Source organism: Amia ocellicauda, chromosome 7 (genome assembly GCF_036373705.1).
Source record: "Amia ocellicauda isolate fAmiCal2 chromosome 7, fAmiCal2.hap1, whole genome shotgun sequence".
In the NCBI taxonomy this organism is placed as follows: Eukaryota; Metazoa; Chordata; class Actinopteri; order Amiiformes; family Amiidae; genus Amia; species Amia ocellicauda.
In genome coordinates this window covers 48,590,377-48,600,362 of record NC_089856.1, presented here as the reverse complement: position 1 = coordinate 48,600,362, position 9,986 = coordinate 48,590,377, and the positions used below count along the sequence as shown (strand labels likewise).

Sequence of the window (9,986 nt, the reverse complement as noted above, 5' to 3'; positions counted from 1 at the left end):
ACTAAGGGGCCGAGCCCTGAGACCATTATTCCTCCTCCAAACTTTACAGTTCGTGCAGGTAGCGTTCTGGCATCCGCCAGACCCAGATTCCTCCGTTGAACTGCCAGATAGTGAAGCGTGATTCATCACTCCAGAGATCGCATTTCCACTGACCACTCCCGGGTCAAATGGTGACCAGCTTTACTCCACTCCAGCCGACGCTCGGCATTGTACATGGAGATCTTAGGCTTGTGCGGCTGCTCGGCCATGGAAACCAATTTCATGAAGCTCCCGAACAACAGTTCCTCTGCTGCCGTTGCTTCCAGGGGCAGTTTGGCACTCAGCAGTGATTGTTGCAACCAACGATAGACTATATTTATGCTCTACATACTTCAGCACTCAACAGTCCCATTCTATGAGCTTGAGTGGTCAACCACTTCGCGGCCTAGCTGTTGTTGCTCCTAGATGTTTCCTCTTAACAATAACAGCACTTACAGCTCACCAGGGCAGCTCTAGCAGGACAGAAATTTGACAAACTGACTTGTTGGAAAGGTGGCATCCTATGACGCTGCCATGCTGAAAGTCATTGAGCTCTCAGTGAAGTTCATTTTACTGCTAATGCTTGTCTAAGGAGATTGCTGTGTGGCTTGATTTTACAGTGGCTCTCAAAAGTATTCACCCCTCTTAGACTTTTCCACATGTCATTGTGTTACAACATGAAATCAGAATGGATTTAATCAGGAGTTTTTGCCGCTGATCAACACTGAAAATGTCCATAATGTCAAAATGAAAAATATGATCTGCATTTTTTTTCTAAATTAATTACAAATACAAAACAGAAAATAATTGATCAATCACCCCTAATCAATATTTGGTAGAGACACTTTTGGCAGAAATTACAGCCATGAGTCTACATGTATAAGTCTCTACCAGCTTTGCACATCTGGACACAGCAATGTTTGCCAATTCTTCTTTGCAAAATTGCTCAAGCTCCATCAAGTCGGATATATTCTCATATATTCACATATTCTCAATTGGATTGAGGTCCGGGCTTTGACTGGGCCACTCCAGGACATTGACACTCCAGTGTGGCTTGGGGCACACTGCCAGTGGCACTGGCACTGGCAGTGTATGTTTGGGGTCATTGCCCTGCTGGAAGATTAATCTTCTCCCAAGTACCAGGTCTCTTGCAGACTTCAGTAGGTTTTTTTACAGGATTTCTCTGTACTTTGCTGCATCCATTTTGCGTGATGCTGCCACCACCATGCTTCATGGTAGGGATGGTGTTCTCGGGATGATGTGTGGTGTTAGGCTCGCACCAAATGTAGCGCTTAGCGTTGAGGCCAGAAAGCTCTATTTCCATGGAATCTTCCTCCACTTGGTCTCAGAGTCGCCCACATGCCATATACACTAATTAGAAGGGGTGTCCACATACTGTTGGCCATGTATTATTATTTTTTTTCTTGGCAGATGCCCTTATCCAGGGCGATTTACAACATAAGTGCAAAACAAAGTGCAAAAACACAGTTAAGTACAACTGGAGCAGGGGGCCTCCATCAGCTCCGGAGCCAGCCTGGAGCCAGAGCTGAATCTTTGGAGCCACTCCGGAGCCGGAGCCAGCAAACCCAGAGCACTGCCAACCCTAACCCAGCCCAGCCCAGTAGTCATTAAGGTCAAGGGTGGCCATGCACTGTGCTGTGCAACACTACACACTACTATTACTATGTTAAGAAAACAGAAATAAGGAAATGAGAAATAAGAAATAAGACTTGACGCCAAGAAGTCACTTCACCGGGTTCCTTTATTCTACAGAACTGGATTAAAATCAGTGGCAGAGCCTTCCTGTCCCTGCGAAGAGGGCGGCACTGGTGCGCAAAACCCACACCGTATGGGCGGGAAGGAAACGGTACGAAAGTCAAACAAAAGAACCAACATAAAAACAGATATCAAGGCAACATGATACTCAAACTGCACTTAAAGAATGAATCTCCCCTCGTCCTCCTCATCCTCCTCTTCCTCAGCAGCACTTTCGAGTCTCGCTCCAGTGTGTCACTGTAACCACATTCAACGGTTCTTAAATAAACACGATGCCCCGGACCGACGGCAGGAAAAAAAGTATAAAATAAAATAAATCATTTAAAAAAAAAAAGTATCTTTTGGGTGGGGGTTGTAAATTTACGGTGGGGGGGGGGAAACAGTATTTCCAAAATCAAATCAGAAATCAGAAACCAAAATCAGTATTTCATAATAGAATACAGACACAAAGCCAAGTCCAAATTCATTTCAATCCGACTGACTTGACCCATAATGCACTGGGCCTCTAAAGCCACCCAAATGGTTTCAAGAACGGTTTCATTGAGTGGGGGGCGCTCTGGCCCTGAGTGACGCTGGGGGGAGGCCGTGCAGCGGGCTGCGTGGCGTGGTTTGTGTAGTTGTGTGTCCATGGCGTCCACTTTCCCATCCCTAACAGAATCTCACCCCCCCCACAGTGTTGAGTTCCGATCTCTAAGTAGGAAAAAAGTGGCTTCTGACGGAAGTTGGCCCTGCAGTGGGAGGTACAGGCCGGTGCTCTAGGATTCGCAGGGGGTCCGGTGGCGGGGTGGTCTGCACATCACCATCAACCAGTCTGTCCAGACGCGCGACGCAGAGGGTGGACTGGGGGCTCGGCCAAATCAAAACAGAATGTATCAATAGTATAAAGTGGCTTCTAGCAGTGAATTACAGGGCGTGGATTCGGACCTCGCCGCCTGTGGGAAGGACACCGCGATTCTGATCCGGCCCAGCCCTCAGATTGCAGGGTCCGTCGGGTCAGAGCTGTAGTGTTTCCACAGGCAGCGGAGCGCCAATCACTGGGGAGGGGAGCCAGGAAGAGCAGCTTCTCTGTCACAAAATAAAATGCATATATACATCTGTAAATTAAAATTAAAAAATAAATTAAAAGGCAGGGAGGCCGGTGTCATGCTCAGCTGCTCTGCCCAGAGAAGCGAGACGCAGACTTCCCTCAAAAAAATATGAAAAGCAAATCCAACAATAACAAAGGTGTGGCTCCTGGAGGGGAGCACGGGGGGGCGGTCCCCTCGCACACGCTCCGTTTGGCACGCAGCGGCTCCTTCCGGGGCGGACTGGTCGGTGAGAGAATGGGCTGATGGGTAATTTGTATTGCCAGTCGTCGTCGTCCTCCTCCTCCTCCTCCTCCTCCTCTTTCACTCTCTCTCTCTCCCCACCGTGAGGAGCCAGAGAACTATTTCACACAGTACAGTACCCCCCCCACCAAAACAAAAGTCTCTCCGCACACACAGAGCTGCAGACGCCCAGAGCCGATTCAGTGCGCATACACGACCCCATACCGTCAATTGCAGGATGGGTGGAGGGGGGGGGGAGATTGTTATATAAACAGAGGGATTCAAGAAAGAAAAACATTGTGCCCCCCGCCCTGCAAAAATGGCGGAGGGCCGGGCCGGAGAGCAGAGGCCCAGCCAGGCGCCCAGAGGTAGAATGCTTTCTGTTGTGTTTAACGAGTCTTTGCGTTGCGTTGTCCTCCATGCGTGAGAAACAAGTCTGGAGAGCATTGAAGCACCGTCAACAAAGAGACAACTGAGAACTGCAGACACACGCACTCACACGCACACACACACAGACACGCGTACAATCACACTGACCCAAGCACACACTCCTACCCCTTCCCCCTCCAGGCAGCTGGTTTGGAGAGGGGCTGTTATGGCTCTGTCCTGAGGAGGAGGAGGAGGATAAAGACGGGGAAGCTGCTCCTTCCCTCCCCCTCCTCTCACAAAAGCAGGGAGGTGACACAGCACTTGTCGCAGCGCTCCTCCCCTTCCTGGGGCACCAGCAGGTCGCAGGCGGCCGCCCGCACGTACAGCACGGGCCCCGGGGGGGTGGCGCGGTGGGCGTCGGGCAGCACGGCTGGGGAGTAGCCCCGGCACACGGCATAGCCCTCCAAGTCGCGCAGCAGTGCGATCACGGCCGCCGCGCTGTCCAGCCGGGCCGGGTGGGCGTCGAACAGCGAGTGGGACAGCAGCAGCGGCTGCTCCTGCACCCGGACGTGGAAGTAGAAGCCGGGCTCGATGAACACAGCCGTGTCGGCCATGGCAGACAGCTTGGAGCACTGCAGCAGCTGCAGCCGCGGCCCTCCAACCGCCAGGCCCAGCCAGTGCGCCGGCAGCACGGCCCCCCGCAGTGTGCGCAGCAGCTCCAGCAGCTCGTGGTCGGGGGGGAAGTCGGACGAGGAGGCGGAGGGGGAGGAGGCGGCGGTGCCTGGGGGGGAGGCACCGCTGCTGGGGTGGGCCAGGCTGAATATCTCGGTGATCTGAGAGATGGGAGAGCAAGAGAGAGTTAGTGGTCATACAGTGAGAGAGAGTGACTCAGTGAGTGTGTGAAAAAGAGTAGGGGTAGGTACTGGCAAGTACCTTGCGATACTATATAATATATATATATATATATATATATATACACCGATCAGCCATAACATTATGCCCACTGACAGGTGAAGTGAATAACACTGATAATCTCGTTATCATGGCACCTGTCAGTGGGTGGGATATATTAGGCAGCAAGTGAACATTTTGTCCTCAAAGTTGATGTGTTAGAAGCAGGAAAAATGGGCAGCGTAAGGATCTGAGCGACTTTGACAAGGGCCAAATTGTGATGGCTAGACGACTGGGTCAGAGCATTTCCAGAACTGCAGCTCTTGTGGGGTGTTCCTGGTCTGCAGTGGTCAGTACCTATCAAAAGAGTCCAAGGAAGGAAAACCTGTGAACCGGCGACAGGGTCATGGGCGGCCAAGGTTCAGTGATGCACGTGGGGAGCGAAGGCTGGCCCGTGTGGTCCGATCCAACAGACGAGCTACTGTAGATCAAATTGCTGAAAAAGTTAACACTGGTTCTGATAGAAAGGTGTCAGAACACACAGTGCATCGCAGTTTGTTGCGTATGTGGCTGCGTAGCCGCAGACCAGTCAGGGTGCCCATGCTGACCCCTGTCCACTGCCGAAAGCACCTACAATGGACACGTGAACATCAGAACTGGACCACGGAGCAATGGAAGAAGGTGGCCTGGTCTGATGAATCACGAGTTCAAGGAATTGACTTGGCCTCCAAATTCCCCAGATCTCAATCCAATCGAGCATCTGTGGGATGTGCTGGACAAACAAGTCCGATCCATGGAGGCCCCACCTCGCAACTTACAGGACTGAAAGGATCTGCTGCTAACGTCTTGGTGCCAGATACCACAGCACACCTTCAGAGGTCTAGTGGAGTCCATGCCTCGACGGATCAGGGCTGTTTTGGGACCTACACAATATTGGGCAGGTGGTCATAATGTTATGGCTGATCGGTGTATATATATATATATATATACACTCACCTAAAGGATTATTAGGAACACCATACTAATACTATGTTTGACCCCCTTTCGCCTTGAGAACTGCCTTAATTCTACGTGGCATTGATTCAACAAGGTGCTGAAAGCATTCTTTAGAAATGTTGGCCCATATTGATAGGATAGCATCTTGCAGTTGATGGAGATTTGTGGGATGCACATCCAGGGCACGAAGCTCCCGTTCCACCACATCCCAAAGATGCTCTATTGGGTTGAGATCTGGTGACTGTGGGGGCCAGTTTAGTACAGTGAACTCATTGTCATGTTCAAGAAACCAATTTGAAATGATTCGACCTTTGTGACATGGTGCATTATCCTGCTGGAAGTAGCCATCAGAGGATGGGTACATGGTGGTCATAAAGGGATGGACATGGTCAGAAACAATGCTCAGGTAGGCCGTGGCATTTAAACGATGCCCAATTGGCACTAAGGGGCCTAAAGTGTGCCAAGAAAACATCCCCCACACCATTACACCACCACCACCAGCCTGCACAGTGGTAACAAGGCATGATGGATCCATGTTCTCATTCTGTTTACGCCAAATTCTGACTCTGTCTCAACAGAAATCGAGACTCATCAGACCAGGCAACATTTTTCCAGTCTTCAACTGTCCAATTTTGGTGAGCTTGTGCAAATTGTAGCCTCTTTTTCCTATTTGTAGTGGAGATGAGTGGTACCCGGTGGGGTCTTCTGCTGTTGTAGCCCATCCGCCTCAAGGTTGTACGTGTTGTGGCTTCACAAATGCTTTGCTGCATACCTCGGTTGTAACGAGTGCTTATTTCAGTCAAAGTTGCTCTTCTATCAGCTTGAATCAGTCGGCCCATTCTCCTCTGACCTCTAGCATCAACAAGGCATTTTCGCCCACAGGACTGCCGCATACTGGATGTTTTTCCCTTTTCACACCATTCTTTGTAAACCCTAGAAATGGTTGTGCGTGAAAATCCCAGTAACTGAGCAGATACTCAGACCGGCCCGTCTGGCAGCAACAACCATGCCACGCTCAAAATTGCTTAAATCACCTTTCTTTCCCATTCAGACATTCAGTTTGGAGTTCAGGAGATTGTCTTGACCAGGACCACACCCCTAAATGCATTGAAGCAACTGCCATGTGATTGGTTGGTTAGATAATTGCATTAATGAGAAATTGAACAGGTGTTCCTAATAATCCTTTAGGTGAGTGTATATATATATATACACATATATATATATCGCGATGCATGTTACAAATTGAATCGCGATACTTACTGCTATTGAAAACTTCAATTAACATTTGGCTAAATACTTATAAGGACCAACTTTAGCCAATTCCCATTAACACTAGAAGCGCCGACATTTCGTACTACCTTCAAGCGCCATAGCCGGTCATTGTAACCGATAGGTCTTTAACAGCTGCGATATGACAATCAAAGGCAAACCATCGTATAAAACTCAGATGTTTTATTCATGAACTTCAAATCCAACATTTACATAGCACAAATGTAGTATTTAAATTGAAATGTGATCATAAAACATTAATATTATTGCTATAAATAACAACGCACTTTTTTCTAAACACGCACACTACAGTCAAAACATAAATAACTATATAGCCTACAATGAGCAAAACGATCAAAAACGCCATACAATAAGAGAATGAAACAAGTGTAAACTTAAATATTGGAATAATGCTCAAAAGCAAAATTTTATAGTTCAAAAATAACCATTGCATTTATCAAAACATAACTGTACACTGAAGTAAACATTTTCAACACTGTGTAAGCTTTGTTTTCAACATACGGTGCTTGTATTCACTGTAGCTTTGTATTTCAATAAACAATTTACTATATATTTAGTCTGCAAACCTGACAGCTCGTACAATCCACACAGGACACGTTTCTGCACTTTCCCTGCAGGAGCTTGTACATCACACTGCATTTTGACAGTCCTCTCCAGGTAACACTTTTACTCCACGAATATATAGCATCGCAATAAATGCTCCTCCGCTGATAATGTCGGTGAATCATTATTTTGGTGGATGTGCTGCGCTATTGCTCTCTGTACTGCAGTAGCATCGCGTATTGATCAGTGGAGTAAAAGCACTCGGTGCCATTTGGACCTGGCGTTTCACTCGCAAGCACAACTATCAGGTGTGAAATGAATTGTGAAATTGTGAATGGGACCTCACAACTTTATGCACTTATCTGAATTATGCATTATGCAGATATGCATTTAACCAAAAATCAATTTTAAAACTGGACCAGCTGTTTGCTGTGAAATAAAACTGAGTATGCAATTATCCCATACGCAATTATAAGGAGTGACCTACAGCCTAACATTCTTTATTATTTGTAATAAACAGCTAAGTCTACAATTTTAATTTATTTCATTCAAAAGCATCGGATGTCAGTGAATGTGTCAGAAAAGACAGAAATTAGGATTTATTCTCAACAAGAGAAGAGGTTTCGTTTCGGCAAAGTGACTGTACAGAGACTGAGACGCGCTAGGATACGACTGAGACCTGAAAGCACGGAAACTGATTAATAAATATAAATCAAAACCAACAACAGATGGATCTGCCCAACTGTCTGTATATCCTTCAGTATTTCCGTGCTCATTATTTTAATTTTAATACATTTTGGTTTTTGTTTTATTTTTTACTACTTAGTGGACAGTGTTCAATATACAGTACTTGCAATGGATCATGTACACCCATCGCATCAGTACCACATCTGGATAATTGTTATTTGAATTAAAGTAGAACTGATACATCTATGTACTTATTATTGATTTATTCATCCGTGGAGGAAACTTAATTATTGGAGAGAAAACGTGCTGGGTACGCCGCACACAAGAGAGAAAAATGTCTTTGTTTCTGTCAACCCGAACAAATATTGTTTTTGGTTGTATTTTCTGTTTGCTGGTTTTGAATTTCTTATATTGAAAATGAGGCTGGCGGCTCCCCTGCTCACGGCCGCTATAGGCGATCGTGTTACCCTTATTATTTCTCACAAATTACCAGCATGAAAATAAATAAATAAATAAATATCGATTCGAGAGGTCATGGTGTCATGATAAATAGACTCGTGATCGTTGCACTGAGAGAGAGACTCACCACGGGCGTGACGTCCTGCACGTCGGGCTCCCCAGTGTCCACCTCCACAATCTCCACATCCTCATCCAGCGCCCCCCCCTCAGCTCGGGCTGGATCAGCGCTCTGCTGGGGGAACAGGGGCTCGACGTCCTGGGGGAGGACCTGCGGACAGAACACCACTCAGTCACCAGGAGGCGCAGCACTCTCACACACAGGGGCAGAGATCACACACACACACACACACACACACACACACACACACACACACACACACACACACTCTCCAGAGTTGTAATCAAGTCACTGATTCTGGGACAACAAGTCGAGTCACTTGGAGTAAAGACTTGAGTCGAGTCAGTGACATGCCAAGCTCAAGTCGAGTCACTGAATTTGTCGAGTCGAGTCACCTATCTGGCCCGAGTCACTTTGAGTCATTTGTTCCCACTGTTCAAGACATCTTGATTAAATCTATAGATACAAATATCGGTGCTCAACAGTGTTTGAAAATCAAACAATTATCTTTTTCTCAAGTAAGAAACTACATGAAAGGAAATTTGGTCAAAATCATATCAACAGAAATGTCCTCATCTCATGTTCAGCTGCAACGTAATTTACTGTGAGACACTGGATTAACCGATGCGGTGCTGAACTGTTGTGGCCTCTGGATGAATATTAAAAAACTAAAGGAAAAAAAAAAAAAAACGGGAGACTAGGCAGGTATGCATTACACCCACAATGTTCAATGTTCATATCATTTTTCCATAATGTTGAATGTACAGTTCAACACTACCTTCACCACGTCTTCTCACCGCCTACAGATCGCTTTCTGGTACCACTGATTTCTGCAGATCTGCCCAATTAACCAGTGAATTCAGCGACTCTGAGCATACTCTGCGCAGTACCATGCGCTCGCTGCGTTATGGTCACAGAGCCGTGCTCTTGGCTGGAAAAGCATTTCCTCAGCAGCGGTCTTGCCAATGACTGCAGAAGCCGTGCTGTTTATGCGACAGGATGACTGCATGTAGAGAAGGGGCGTTTCAGTTTTTGTTATAATACATTTTTAGACGATGACACGAGTCAGATGGAGAATTTTTGTTTTGACTCGAGCCACGTATTTTGGGCACCGACTCGAGTCATTACTGACACTCTTACACGGGGGCAGAGATCACACACACACACACACAGGCAGAGATTACAGACACTCAACACACACATGATCAGAGGTTACGCACACGCACTCCCCCCTCTCTCTCATGGCGTTACTCACGGGGGGGGGCGGGGGCTGGCTGGGCTCAGGACTTAGGGTTGGAAACTCTCCCACCTTCATCAGCTGCAGGTTCCCGATGTCAGCCCTGAAGCAGCCCTGCAGCGGGACACACACACATCAGCTCAGGACAGCGCAGTGCATCTCCTGCCCCCACCCGGGTCAGCCCCACCCATCCCACTCATCTCCACCTCCCCCACTCACAGACACACACACACAGCCCCCCCACCCTGCCATCTCCATTCAATTTCAGAGGCCCACTGAGTAATAAAAATGAAAG

The 9,986-nt window shown here is 47.5% G+C and overlaps 1 protein-coding gene across 1 annotated transcript in view; it reads right to left on the bottom strand.

Annotated features, from left to right (window-relative positions):
• Window positions 1-1,762: 1,762 nt before the first annotated feature.
• Window positions 1,763-9,986, bottom strand: part of LOC136753775 (uncharacterized) — a 44,979-nt gene continuing 36,755 nt past the window's right edge. Inside the window, exons 17-19 of the mRNA XM_066710152.1 lie at window positions 9,710-9,805; window positions 8,464-8,604; window positions 1,763-4,303 (exon numbers count right to left, since the gene is read on the bottom strand). Coding sequence (XP_066566249.1) covers window positions 3,764-4,303; window positions 8,464-8,604; window positions 9,710-9,805 — 777 coding nt within the window. The 3' untranslated portion in view covers window positions 1,763-3,763. The remainder of the gene's footprint in view (window positions 4,304-8,463; window positions 8,605-9,709; window positions 9,806-9,986) is intronic.